This window comes from Eurosta solidaginis, chromosome 3 (genome assembly GCF_040869045.1).
Source record: "Eurosta solidaginis isolate ZX-2024a chromosome 3, ASM4086904v1, whole genome shotgun sequence".
NCBI lineage: Eukaryota > Metazoa > Arthropoda > Insecta > Diptera > Tephritidae > Eurosta > Eurosta solidaginis.
The window spans coordinates 195,116,969-195,132,007 of NC_090321.1; the positions used below are offsets into that span (position 1 = coordinate 195,116,969).

At 36.1% G+C, this 15,039-nt stretch overlaps 2 protein-coding genes across 25 annotated transcripts in view; both read right to left on the reverse strand.

The window, feature by feature from the left end:
- Orai (calcium release-activated calcium channel protein orai) overlaps positions 1-15,039 on the reverse strand; it is a 274,407-nt gene that overhangs the window by 80,390 nt on the left and 178,978 nt on the right. The gene's annotated exons all lie outside the window — the stretch shown is intronic.
- Positions 7,773-13,074, reverse strand: LOC137244842 (putative uncharacterized protein DDB_G0289263). Of its 20 annotated transcripts, none has more exons than XM_067774479.1 (3): positions 12,795-13,074; positions 11,878-11,949; positions 7,773-9,944 (listed from the first exon to the last, which is right to left on the reverse strand). In XM_067774479.1, the coding sequence occupies exon 3, from the start codon at positions 9,476-9,478 to the stop codon at positions 8,147-8,149; it is 1,332 nt and encodes a 443-aa protein (XP_067630580.1). In that variant the 5' UTR covers positions 9,479-9,944; positions 11,878-11,949; positions 12,795-13,074; the 3' UTR covers positions 7,773-8,146. The 20 variants fall into 20 exon arrangements, with proteins under 20 accessions (XP_067630580.1, XP_067630575.1, XP_067630573.1 ...); XM_067774474.1 differs by having other exon boundaries at positions 7,773-10,012; XM_067774472.1 differs by having other exon boundaries at positions 7,773-10,012; positions 11,814-11,949.

Genomic DNA, 15,039 nt, shown 5'->3' on the forward strand with positions numbered 1-15,039 from the left:
TTCATTAAAGATATGTCGATTTTTGCTTAAGTTATCGTGTTAACGGCCATGCGGAAGGACAGACGAACGACTGTGCATAAAAACTGGGCGTGGCATCAACCGATTTCGCACAGAAAACAGTTGGCATCATAAAATCTATGCCTCTACCAAATTTCAAAAGGATTGGTTAATTTTTGTTCGACTTATGGCGTTAAAAGTATCCTAGGCAAATTAAATGAAAAAGGGCGGAGCCACGCCCATTTTGAAATTTTCTTTTATTTTTGTATTTGGTTGCACCATATCATTACTGGAGTTGAATGTTGACATAATTTACTTATATACTGTAAAGATATTAAATTTTTTGTTAAAATTTTTCTTTAAAAAATTTTTTTTTTTAAATTTTACTAATTTTCTATTCTGCGTCATAAATTCAACTCATCCACCAAGTTTTGTCGCTATATCTGTCTTTGGTAATGAATTATCGCACTTTTTCGGTTTTTCGAAATTTTCGATATCGAAAAAGTGGGCGTGGTTATAGTCCGATATCGTTCATTTTAAATAGCGATCTGAGATGAGTGCTCAGGAACCTACATACCAAATTTCATCAAGATACCTCAAAATTTACTCAAGTTATCGTGTTAAGGGACGGACGGACGGACGGACGGACGGACATGGCCCAATCAAATTTTTTTTCGATCCTGATTATTTTGATATATGGAAGTCTATATCTATCTCGATTCCTTTATATATGTACAACCAACCGTTATCCAATCAAACTTAATATACTCTGTGAGCTCTGCTCAACTGAGTATAATTAAACGGGCTACAAAACTGCATACTCGAAAAAATTCTACATGTTCTTTTGGCCGAGTAATCAACGTTCGAAATTTTATTGCAATAATTTTTGAAAATTTACAGTTATTTTCCATCTGCAGTAAACATCCTTTGAATTAGTTGAATTTAGACAGGAATCATTTCAAACGCATTTACCCAGAATTTACAATAAGTAATTTACATTAACCTTAATTATCTCAATTCAACGTCGATGTTACTTAGATCCTTTTGGTTCTAAGCCCTTCGTTTGTAAAATAATGCAAGCACTATATAACAACAAGTTAACAGCAACGTGACCATGGTATATTTCTGAAAGGGGCTTTCCTTTAAGGATGGCAATTATTTATATACTTGTTATTTTGTCACAGCGAAATATAATACAAAATCGCAGCGACATCTTCGAAAAAGTAGCCTTTACTGATTTGCAGTCACTATTATCATTGATTTATGCATAATTGCGTAGGCAATTTCGACTGTTGGGTAACGAGTGAAGTCCCTGTTTAGCGAAAACTGGCTCCAACAGGGAGCTGTTTCTCTGAACTAAGCGATAAGTATACTTTCTGAGCCGGAAAGCTTTATTTGTCGCCGTATATCTTCATAGCACCTCATTATTGCAATTCTTTTGATTGAAACCGCTGCCACCACGGACAAGATCATGTATCTTTCAGAGAACTCTTTTCCACTATTTTAAACTCCTTTCCATGTGATCCTGCCCTCGTCCATGATTCTCAGTGTTATCAGGACGAGTAAAATGGGAGTTGACTTTGCTATTCAGTTCAAAGTTACTTTTGCTAGCAAGCGTGATTCCCTGAATATATATCCGCCAATAATGACGTGGCTGCCTAACGTTATTTTCCTAGAGAGAGGTCTTATACTAAACATTCATTCTGATTAAACTTACAGTTCAGAGTGTGTGAACTGGTTTTATATGCACTTTAAAGTAGATTTGGCAAAATTGATGTACCTGTATTTTTTTTACACCGACTGAAGCTGACAGTAATTCACAGCATCAACTTACAAGAAATCGCAGTGATCAACTTAATGTCATAAGCGCATAATCATAGTCAAAATAAAATAGGTTTTAAATTTAGTTGCAGCTTTTTGACATAATTTTCTATGGGCTATCTGTCAAAAAAGCTGCAACTAAATTTAAAACCTATTTTATTTCGACTATGAATATGCGCCATAGAGTCTACTTCTTATGCGGAATCACGCTTGCCGATCATCGCAGTCATTACACTCGTCGTTAGCGCAAAAACTTGCAACGACCTAGTCGACTATGCTTACTGCACCATCTTCTGCTACTTAAGGTGACTTATAACCATAAAGCCATAACCAGATAAATCAGATGATCGAACCTACCTTATGAAAAGCAATGTAATCGATTAATGGTGCCATACCATAACGCTAACGCCATAGCCAATCAATTGGTTTTTGGTTTCTCGCCATATCCATAACCTAAAAATATTTGAGTTGGTGAATTTAATAACTTTTTTTTAGATTTTCTTCATTGTTTTGGATACGTTATGACTAAGATACTTATTTTTGTGGAATATGTTTGTAATTTGTTGCGTTTTCATAATTTTTATGAAATTTTCACGATTTTTAGGTTAAGGCACCATTAATCGATCACATTGAGATGGTTATGGATATGGGTATGGTTACGACTATGGCGTTAGGGTTAAGGAAGTTTAATTTGGCTTTTAGACAGAGCACAAGTCACAGTTTCATCGATTAATATTGCTCTAATGTTCCTATTTATGTGAATCTTTTTGTTTTTCTATCAATGTCCAAGTACAGTCAGGGGTAAAAATTGGGACAATTGATAAATCACAGTAATAAACTCGAATGTTGCCTAAACAATCCGGAATCTACCATTACTGCTTAAAAGTAACGCAGTTCAAAAGTTTGTTTATTGCTTATACAAATTTTGTGTTTTCAAGGCTGCCATCGTAGTGCGATGGTAGCGTGCTCCACACCGAAGATCCTGGGCAAAGCAACATCAAAAATTTTAGAACCAAGTTTTTTCAATTAGAATAAAATTTTTATTGTTTGCTATTATTTTTCTTTAATTGGAACTTTAATAAGATCCAAACAAGGTTTGAAAGCTGGCTTGACCTGAATTAAAAACCAGCTTTGTTGGGTATTCCAAAAATTAATAATGAAATCGTGTAACCTGATTTAAAAAACCGAGCCAATTACAAAAAAACTGCGTTGAGAAGTATTTAGCTTAGATGCGGTTTACGATACCCACAGTGCGTCGTTTCGAAAGGGGTACTTACTTGATATTGGTATCTTTTAATTGATATTCAAAAACATTGATTACTAAGAGAACACGCTCCAAACAAAAAGCGCAATTAAAACAAGTAAGGAAGGCTAAGTTCGGGTGTAACCGAATATTACATACTCAGCTGAGAGCTTTGGAGACAAAATAGGGGAACATCACCATGTAGGAAAATGAAACTAGGGTAACCCTACAATGTGTTTGTATGACATGGGTATCAAATAGAAGGTATTAAAGAGTTTTTTTTAGAAGGGAGTGGGCCATAGTTCTATAGGTGGACGTCTTTTCGAGATATCGCCAGAAGGGTGGACCAGGGGTGACTCTAGAATGTGTTTGTACGATATGGGTGTCAAATTAAAGGTATTAATGAGGGTTTCAAAAGGTAGTGGCCCTTAGTTGTATATGTGAAGGCGTTTTCGAGATATCGACCAAAATGTGGACCAGGGTGACCCAGAACACCACCTGTCGGGTACCGCTAATTTATTTATATATGTAATACCACGAACAGTATTCCTGCCATGATTCCAAGGGCTTTTGATTTCGCCCTGCAGAACTTTTTCATTTTATTCTACTTAATATGTAAATTGTCACACCCATTTTACAAAGTTTTTTTCTAAAGTTATATTTTGCGTCAATAAACCAATCCAATTACCATGTTTCATCCCTTTTTTCGTATTTGGTATAGAATTATGGCATTTTTTTAATTTTTCGTAATTTTCGAAATCGAAAAGGTGGGCGTGGTCATAGTCGTATTTCGGCCATTTTTAATACCAAGATAAAGTGAGTTCAGGTAAATACGTGAACTAAGTTTAGTAAAGATATATCAGTTTTTGCTCAAGTTATCGTGTTAACGGCCGAGCGGAAGGATAGACGGTCGACTGCGTTTGGCTTCAACCGATTTCAAGGATTGGTGAATTTTTGTTCGACTTATGGCATTAAAAGTATTCTAGACATAATAAATGAAAAAGGGCGGGCCCACGCCCATTTTAAAATTTTCCTTTATTTTTGTATTTTGTTGCACCATATCATTACTGGAGTTTTATCTTGACATAATTTAGTTATATACTGTAAATATATACAATTTTATTTTTAAAATTTGACTTAAATTTTTTTTTTAAATTGGGCGTGTTCGTCATCCGATTTTGCTAATTTTTATTTAGAACACATATAGTAATAGGAGTAACGATTCTGCCAAATTTCATCATGATATCTTCAACGACTTCGACGGCCACCGTGGTGTGATGGTAGCGTGCTCCGCCTACCACACCGTATGCCCTGGGTTCACACCCCGGGTAAAGCAACATCAAAATTTTAGAAATAAGGTTTTTCAATTAGAAGACAATTTTTCTAAGCGAGGTCGCCCCTAGGCAGTGCTTGGCAAGCGCTCCGGGTAAATTTCTGCCATGAAAAGCTCTCAGTGAAAACTCATCTGCCTTGCAGATGCCGTTCGGAGTCGGCATAAAACATTGTAGGTCCCGTCCGGCCAATTTTTAGGGAAAATCCAGAGGAGCACGACGCGCCTTACATTTATTTATTTTTTATTTATCTTCAAGGACTACCAAATTACAGCTTGCAAAACTTGTAAATTACCTTCTATTAAAAGCGGGCGGTGCCACGCCCATGTCCAAAATTTTACTAATTTTCTATTCTGCGTCATAAGGTAAACCCACCTGCCAAGTTTCATCGATTTATCCGTCTTTGGTAATGAATTATCGCACTTTTTCGGTTTTTCGAAATTTTCGATATCGAAAAAGTGGGCGTGGTTATAGTCCGATTTCGTTCATTTTAAATAGTGATCAGAGATGAATGCGCAGGAACTTACATACCAAATTTCATTAAGATACCAAAAAATTTACTGAATTTATCGTGTTCACGGACATACAGACGGACGGACGGACATGGCCAAATGAATTTCTTTTTTCACCCAGATCATTTTGTTATATAGAAGTCCATATCTATCTCGATTAGTTTTTGCCGTTGCGGGGTACCGTTATGCAAACAAAATTAATATAATTTGTGAGCTCTGCTCAGCTGAGTATAAAAATCTGGTTCATTTGATTATGTTGATTTTCCGATAAGGTTCGAGACTGAAGATGGCACAATACAATTTGTCTTAAAAACAATATTGATCAGTGATGACGTGCTATCGGTCTAATATACACGAAAAAAAAATTTCACAGGTAATATTTACTTTTACACACAAAATAGTAGTATTAAAATAATTAGTGGTGGTACCTTCAAATTTAAAACCAAAATAGTAGCTTTAGCAATATTTTGCAGTAAAGCCTGATGTGAACAGCTAGCTGCCGCGGTGTGGTGGTAGTGTGAACTTGAGCATTCGTAACATCCCTGGTACTGCGCCATGGTTGTACATATATAAGCATCACTCAATTTAAAATGATAAATTCTTTCCTCAGTAGTAATACATCTTAAGTTTTTATATTTATATTTATGTACAAAAAACGTCAATAATTGCTTATAGTAATAAATCAATCGATTATTTTTAGTCCTTAGTTAATAACTAACTCCGCAGATTTATGTATCATAATTTATTTTTTTAATATATCGACTGTTTAGAGGAATGTCACCCTATCCCGGCTGCCGCTCCAACGGCCAACGTTAGGGGCAAATAGATTGTGTTACAAGATTGATGGGAGATGCAAGCTAAGCCGTCTCATAACATCTCTCACTATCTTTCCAATGGGCATTTTAGCCATTGCAATTTCGGAGACTTTATAAGTTGGTAAGCTTGGTCTCTTGTATCGCTGCGATACGTACGTCTTTTCGTTATCTCCCCAATGAAACCTTTGAAATAAAATTGCAGAATTTATGCCAAGGCATGTCAAGAAAGAGGTTGTAACTCTGGGGATCAAGGACGAATGAGTCCGCATATCGTGGCGCTGTAGTCAGTGTTGAGTGCTGCTGAGCCTAAAAGCTATAATCTTAGAAAAAGAAAAGTAATTGAATCAAATTTGCTAACAGCTTACATAAGTAGCAATTACGTAGTCGAGTTATTACCTGTGTTAGTTGTTGGCAAACTCAGAAATTTTCGAAATCGAAGCTAACTATTTTCGAAATTGTTTAGTGTTGTTATTGTAGCAGTGATGGGGCGAAGCACTAGCAATAGGTGCAACCACTCACAAAGTGTCATCAATATCCTCTAACGGGAGTCCAAGGAAACTTGCAGATTCAACAGGCGTGGACCAGATAGCGAAGGAGAGAGGTGCTAGAAACGTTGGGTTCACACTGCAATTGAAAAGATGGTTGGTGTCATGTGGGGACACGTTGCGTGTGGATAGGTAAGAGTTTAACTTGGTACAGTATCTAAATCAAGATGAGCTAGAGTGACGCGCGTCTCCCTAGGGAGTTTGTTTTCCTCTTTTGCATGTTCAGGGTATTAAATTTTAAGAACGCTGTTCGCCGGGCGATTCCTGGCATAGAGGTTAGACGCCTTTTTGTGGATATCACTGGAGACCTTTTTGTATTCTTCTTCTACATACGGCTGAGTTTTCAGGTGCCGTATTTCAACATAATATTTGCGTAGATTACTTCTTATGTCCCTGGTAGGCGGGGCCTCTTCAATCAGATGTCTGTTGGGATGGCTAGGTTTCTGGGCCTTCAACAGAAACTGTTTGTTCAGCATTTCATTTCGCTCACTAATGGGGAATACTATCGCCACACTATGTAGATGGCGTTGTGGAGATCTAAGAAGACGGCCTGTAGCGGTTCTGAGAGCGGTATTTTGACAGGCCTGTATTTTCTTACAGTGAGTAACTTTCCGGCCGACCAATTGCATCGTAAGTGGTAATGAGCGTCTCTTCATCTTTACCTAAAGTGCTGCCGGTAAAAGGTTTCAGCATTTTGTTACAGTTCTGGATTTTAGGTACAATTGCGGATGCTTGCTCGCTACAATGTAGATCCTGATCGAACCACACCTAGTATTTTTGGTAGTCGGTAGCGTAATGCCATCGACGTCGATGTCCAATATGATCGAAATTTGTTTTGTGTATGTTATAAATAAGGTCACCAATGATTTGATCGGTGACAACGTCAGGTTTCTCGAGGCGAAAATACTGGAGAGGTAAGGGAAATAGTTTTTTATTTTATTACATAGCTCATGAATGGGTGGGACGGGACCATTTATCGGTAGCCATTATCGTGTGGTCATCGGCGTAGGATACAATGGTTAATAATTCCACACTGTGGCACTTCTTGTTTAATTCTTTTTAAAATTTAAATGCTACGTTCCTGGATTTCACTGATGCTTTCCGACCAGGCAGATAATTTGCAGTCCACCTTTTGAGATGAGGAGGAAGAGGGAACCCTTCCATGTTTTGCAGTAACGTGCCGTGGTTGACTGTATCAAAAGCTTTTAATAAGTCTAGCACTACGAGTATTGTTCTGTGGTCGGGTTTTTGATTCAACCCGCAATTTATCTGTGTGTTGATGTGGTTTAGCGCGGTATAAGTGCTGTGTAGTTTTCGACCCCTAGAACAGTTTTATGGAACCTTGTTATGTGTCTGTCTATAAAAAGAACGTTCATCAACCGAAATATCTCCGACTTTCTTCGAAGAGGAATAACACCCGGGAAATTCTGATGTTTTGCTTTGGTGGGGTGTGTATTTCAGGCTAAGGTTTGAAACTCACAACATAAAATATTGGTTAAGCTCACAAGTTTTCTATTTCCGTAACTTTATTTTAAATAAATATCTCAGCATTAATAAATTAAGTACATAACATTCCTTTAAAAAGTTTTAATCGTAAATTTTTTTTGACACTACCGATTTTAAGTATAATGGCAATAACAATATTCTCAAAAACATAATTTTTTACTAAAAAACAATGCTGAAAATGACCAATAAAAAAGCAACAAACATACATAACTCTTTAAGCTAGGACCTTTACAAAATTTCACGCTCAATAACAATAAGACATTGTATATCAAAATTTTAATTACATAAAAACTTTTTGAATTAGTATGAATATTAAAAAGTAAAATAAATTTTTTTGGCACTGCTGACAATTGAATGAATTCCGGGCAAACCACAATTAAATATTTTGCTCTAACGAACCCATAGACTTCTTGCGCTCGTTCACCTCGAAACGCTGCATTATTTTAGCAACAATACGCGATGGCGGTATATCCGGATTACCGGTAAGGCCACGATAACCCATAACGCTATGATCGGCAAGATTGCTCGCTAATTGTAAACGACGTACGAAAGCTTCTGTATCAATGCCACGTACCTGTGACGGTTTAAGAAAACGTTTTGGTATGCGTGATAGAATATCCTCCGAACCCACCGGACCAAAGCCCAAATTAATCAATATAGCCTCAGGATCAGGTTTACGCGCTTCCAACAAACTATCAACACTCGAATAATGACTCGATGAATCTGAGTGTATGGAATTATCGCGTTTCAGCAAAGAAAAATTGTGTCGTCTTAGTGCAGGACTATCAGGGCTGGTGGCCGTATCGGTAGTATTCGTAGTTGTAGTGGTCGACGAATCAAACGACTCTTCATGCCTAAGACGACGTTCACGATGTGGTGGCGTCGGCAGATTATAATTATGATGATGTTGTTGCAATTGATTATTAAGCAAATGTTGCTGATGTATGCTCATCATTGATGATCTCGTTCTATAGCTGGTATTATTTGGCAAGGATGATGGCTGTCCGACATCAAATGGTGCGCTGCTATTGTGGTGTATTTGTTGTTGGAAATGTTGTAGTCGTTTATGCACCAATGTGATGGGTGTGCTGCTAGAAACTTGTTCGCTAAGCGATAAGCCCAATAATGAACCGGAGGCTAAAATTGTTGTGGGCTTTTGTTGTTGTTCGTGTGATCGTTTCTGTTGTTGTTCATCTTCTTCTTCGTCCTCTTCTTCCAAATCGGCGGCATAAGCATAATCAACATCTTCCAGTTCGGTAGTGGTTTTTTGACGTTGTAAGCGTTTGCGACGCGTTAGACGATGTGGTAGAGGACTGCTGCTGGAATGTGTTGATGATGATGATGATGATAATGATGATTTTTCGCTATTCAATCGTAGTGTGCTTTGTTGTTGTTGGTGTAGCGTAGGTGCTTTATAGGCGCTTAGCTGGTGACTAGCTGCTGTTGTTTGCTGCAATTCGCGTTGACGTTGTAAATGCGTCTGGCGCATTTCATTTACATTGCTCGAATTAAATGTGACTTGTGTGTCGTCGGATGTGTTGTTGTTGCTATTGTAGTTGTTGTTATTACTGCTGTTACTATTACTATTGTCATCGTGCCTATTGTTTATATGCATTTCGTTGTTGTTGCTTTCACTGTTCCCATTACAATCGTAATGCCATTGTGCTTTCTCATTACAACTACACCAAGTTGTGATTGCTGCGTTCATATCGAAGGATCTGATTTGACTCCTATGAAAATGCGTGTGCGTTTTTGCGTCTACTTGACACAGGTGAGTTAAATTTTTTTTATTGCTAGCGTTTTTGAGCGCTTTATTAGGAGTTTCTCGAGCGCTAGTTGACCTTGCTTATGAAACTAGTTTTTGTTTTTGGTGTTGTTAGAAGCTGCATCTATTTCTCGCGCGCTGTGTTGTCGTTGGAAGCTATATTTTGATGCTTAATACCTGAGTGCTCAAAGCTCACTTTACAAGCTCTGGTTTCTCCGCCGGCTGCTGGTACTCTGTTACTGTTTCCAGTGGTTTTTTTGTTGTTGTAAATTCTTTATACTTGTTTGCACTTATTTCTGCTGTTTTATTACGAATTTTAATTATTTTTGTCTCATACAAGTGTCAATGTCATTTGTTTAACTGTTCTTCTCTTTCGACGATCACATCCGCTTTTACGCTCGTCTCATCTCTGTAATGATCGGTTCAAGTTCAGTTTTTTGATATCTTATGTTCTTTTAATAAACTGATTTCTGTACTCTTTAAAAAAATACGTTTATTTTTGTTGTATAAATCAATCACAATAAATTTCGATGAATTATTCTTTTGTTTTTGTTAAGGGGAATAAGCTTTTTTTAATTAAATATTGCTGGAGTATTTCGTGACAAAAAAAAGAACTTTATACACCTTTTGCTAGACATACATATATTCCTCAAGTAAGTTTTCTTGATAAAAAATTTATTTAAATATTTTGATATAAAAAAATCCTTTATTAGCAAACAAATTGAGATTTTTACTTAAAAAAGGTTTCACCTTCTAAATATTTCGGAGGCTGAGAGTTTTTTAAGCACAAACCGGCGGCTTTTTTTGATATAATAAAAAAAATTCTTATATAAAAAAAACTAAAATGGTTGGGATTTCGTTGCAACCTTTTCGTTTCGACCTTCAAAGTATTAAAAAAGGAGGTGTTGTTACTACCCTTTTTGATATCACTGGTGATTTTTGAGAAGAGTACGAGAGAGACCTACTTGGAGGAAAGAAATATGAGGCAGAAAGAACGGCGGGAGGAGCTTCCAATACTGGCGAGTTGGAGTAGCTCACGAAAATTTTACTAAAAAATCCGGCAGTTAACGGATCATTTCAAGAATGGAACAGACGCCTAAAGGTATGTTAATGGCATGTGTTAAGTTTGCGGAGAGAGCACTTCTACTCATTGCAAGATAGCTAGGGATATGACGAAGCCGATGAAATCCATTCTCATCATTATTTAGGGATGTAGCTACGTTTTATTTTTTGTGCTGAGCTCAAGATTTTTATGGCGATCTATATATTTAAAGGGCTCGGCCTTCTTTCAAAGTTATAGTCAGATATAAACATGTAAAATGCGCTTTGCAATATGACAACCTCAGGGTTATATTGGTTAATTTTCTTTGAAAGCGATCGAGCACGTATCGTATTCATGCTCTGCGCTAGCCAGGCTAAGGCTCTAGCTTTTAGGAGTCGCACACCTATCGGACCGAAAACCAGTTTCACTCAAACAATAAATATGAAACTGTCAAACTATTTATGAAAATGATAATACATTACAGATCTAATGAGCACACGAGGTCACTTGATCACTTATGCCGGTTCCCCATTAACGAGCTATTGGAATTAAAAAAATTGATTTCGATCATGTACCGTATAACACGATACGGCTGCAGATCTCCAAGCAGCAAGTAGCATACGCCCTAGAAAGTTTCTAGTATTTGCCAAGAAGACGAAGTTATTTTAAACCATAGGTCCTGGATTTTGATAGGGGTTTTCAGCCTGGTTGTTGAGCAAACGTCCGGTCACACTATGGACTCATATGGTCTATGTGAGGTACTCACGAACCGGCCAGCTCAACTTTAACTAACGGATAGACAGACAAGGTATAATAAAGTTATAACACCCTATTTCGATATTTGCACTGCTTTTTGTTTTCTTGCAGAAAATCATTGAATACAAAACAGAAACCAAAATGCATATTTAAGAGGCATGCCCTGTTAATCAAAGTATTAACTGGAGATTATTCTCAAGTAATGAAATGAAAAATTTTAAGAAATATTAATATTTCCAGCATATTTTGTATTGTTTCTAAGATAGTTTTCCACTTAAACTAAGAATTGTTTGTAACCTATGAGAAAGCGGGGTTAAAACTTGAGATTTTTTTTTTGAATGACGAAGGTTATAATTTTTGTATGCCTCGCAATTAGTGTATTTTCATTGTTACATAGTGTAATTTACGTTTGCTTTACGCTTCAAAGTCCTCAAATTTTTTAAAATAAAAATTATTTTTTCAGTTTATAAAACTTCTTACATCACAACTTTTGTTACGGGGGATTGCGCGTATGTCATTACAATCTCATTTCTGTCACACTCACTCATTTTTGCGCATAAATCAAAAGCGTCTTAGCCCTTTCACGTTAACCTGTAGCGTGCCAGCTTCAATTGCACTACAACAAAAAAAAAAAAACTATATTTTTTTCAAATGTTTCACGCTTCACGGACACGTAACTTAAAATGCTTTCCACCTCCACGCGCGTCACAACTACTTGTGCCACTAAGCAAATTAGGTGTTCACACTTGTGTCTATATACATTTTTTTTCTTTTTATTTATTTAATTAATAATATTTGTTCTTAGACTTGTTGCTATTGTTGGGTTTTCAAATTTCCATTGCTCGTGTTGGTTTTGCGTTGTTTTTCTATTTAATTAACATCTATTCGTATGTGTTATGGCGTTTACTGTTGTTGTGTTCTGGTAGTTGTTGTTGCTTTCGCTCGAACCTTTTAGCATTTGACAACCCATTTTTTGTTATTATTTTCATATTGGTTTGCAATTGTTTTTGTTATTTTTTTTGTTACCTTATCTCTTAGCTAAGGCGTTATTTACTTCAATGTCTTTTCAATATTTAATTTTTCTAATTATTTCTATTTAAGCTTTTGTTTGTTATTTTTCTTGATTTTTCTTAATCGAGTCGCAATTAGTGTTTTATTCATTTATTTATTTGCTTAAACTCATTAATCTGTCGCAATCACTTCTTATTTTGTTTTTGTTTTATTATGTTGCTTTTGTTATTTTGCACTTTGTACTAACCTATCTCTAGATGAGCGTTTCTTCATAATAAAAACATTTGTCATTTAATGTCATTGATTATCTGTAAGCAACAGCAAATAAACCAAAAAAAAAAAATTTATTGTTACACTCCCCATTTTTTCTTACATGATTAATTTTATTCTTGCTGTGTTAATTTTTACTGTAAAATTTTTTACTTATCTAAGATTACGGTATTTCAGTACCTATGTATGTATTTATATACCCAATAAATATTTCCGCAACCCAAAATTGATTGCGTTTATTGTGCGCTATCAACACTTTTTTATAACAATTAAATCAGTCTTTATTTTAAGTATTTTGTTTTTAATTTCATTTTATGTTTCTTTCTTTCTCGTATATTTTCCATTGCCGTTTAAGTACGTTGGCGCGTTTAAAACAATCGTATATATATAAACTGAGCTTGAACGTCCGTCCAATATGTTTTAATGTGTTTTCTTCTTAACGTCTACCAATGTACTGTTTGATTATTTGCGGCCGCTTACAGTGACCGCAAACGTAAAAGCTTATTGGAGTCTCCTAAAAAAACGATCGGTTAATAAGCCCGCAATTCGAAGCAAGTGACTTTTGTATTAGTGACGTTACGATTGTTATGTTTTTTATTTAAACGAATACGAAGTGATACTACAAATTTACATTAAAGTAAATCGTATGACTAGTGATAGAACGATACGAGTACTGAGTGAGTAGTATCTATACTTTTTCCAAAAAATACTCGAGTATTTCGTACTCGATGCTTTTTTCGAAATACAATACTTTACCTCGATACTTTTCCCCGATACTGTACCAAGTGCCGATGGTCTAGATGTTTAAGATCAACATATTTAATTAAGTCCATTAACACCACAACTTGAGCAAAAACTGAGATCGTGGACGATGCGGTAAAAGCTCCGCATTTAACTTAAACCGACTTTGATTGATAATAGCCGTATTTTTTTTTATACAAACGTTTACGCTTGCGCGTGAAAAAAACGCCTATCCTCGCTTAGATAATGCTTAGGAGACCCATCTAGCGGCAGTGGTTAAATAACTAGCTACAGCCACAGGGTGTACCGAAAAGCGTAGACACAACCCTCTGATGGCCATAGGGTATAACATATAGCTAAATCAGTTGCGATGAGTTGTGGACACACATAGAATACATAGAATTAGTGTGGAGGGTGAAACAAAAACACATATTTCAGTTACATCTGAGTAAAATGCGTATTGAAATTTAGTAGTACTCATTTTATGCGCAGCAATTTCAGAGGTGTATTTAAAGTTTGACGCTTAGCAGTCCATATAAAGTTTAAGCGTATAGACGTTTACGTGTAAAAAAAAAACACGGCTAATGGTGGAATGGGAGACAATTTCTGCATAGGTATGGTGGCAAAAGAAAAGTATGTCTTTATTGTCCAGAATCACTAAGAAACTTCATAAAATTTCAATACATTTTAACTTGTCTTGCAATATAGCTTTTTCGTTCTTCTGTGAAATGTTGAGGGATGGACTTAGCAGCTTTTACAGCAACGTCGATGATATATTGGTATTGAAAATGGTCAACGTCAGACTATATCCACGTCTACTTTCAAAAATTGGAAAAACGAACAATGCTTTAACAAATACTGTTGAAGTGGTGAAACTGGACGAGTGAAAAAAAGTTACGATGTACAATATAAACTTACAAAAAAAAAACCAAATTCTAACTGAAAGTTTATTTTTTAAAAAGTCTATCAAAATTCTTTTAAATGATTCAATATTCGTGACGTTTCTCTTTAAATGTATCATTGAAATATATGTAAGAGCACACAAATGGGTATATAGTGGTTGGTTTCACCAAGCTTAAACTTCCTTACTGGCTTTCTATTAAACTCAAACCCTAGCTCTTATTTTGAAAAGGAGTCTCTTCAATTTTCGTGCAAATTCAGAAATTTCTTCGCTTTTGGTAAACATTCCGAAGTACTCACTTGGTTCGAGTATACTCGATACCTTTTACTGAGTATGAGTACTAGCATCGAAGTACAAGCTTCACGAAAGTTTTAACAGAGTGCAACGAAAAAAGCATCAATAGCTCTGCTGAAAGCAGGAAGTACAGACTTAAATTGAATCGAAACAAGTAAGGAAGGTTAAGTTCGGGTGTAACCGAACATTACATACTCAGTTGAGAGCTATGGTGACAACATAAGGGAAAATAACCATGTAGGAAAATGAACCGAGGGAAACCCTGGAATGTGTTTGTATGACATGTGTATCAAATGAAAGGCATTAAAGAGTATTTTATGAGGGAGTGGGCCATAGTTCTATAGGTGGACGCCATTTAGGGATATAGCCATAAAGGTGGATCAGGGTTGACTCTAGAATGCGTTTGTACGATATGGGTATCAAATGAAAGGTGTTAATGAGTATTTTAAAAGGGCGTGGACCTAAGTACTATAGATGGACGCCTTTTCG

Coding starts and splice junctions, on each gene's coding strand:
- LOC137244842 (XM_067774480.1), bottom strand. CDS start 9,478: ATGAACGCAGCAATCACAACTTGGTGTAGTTGTAATGAGAAAGCACAA.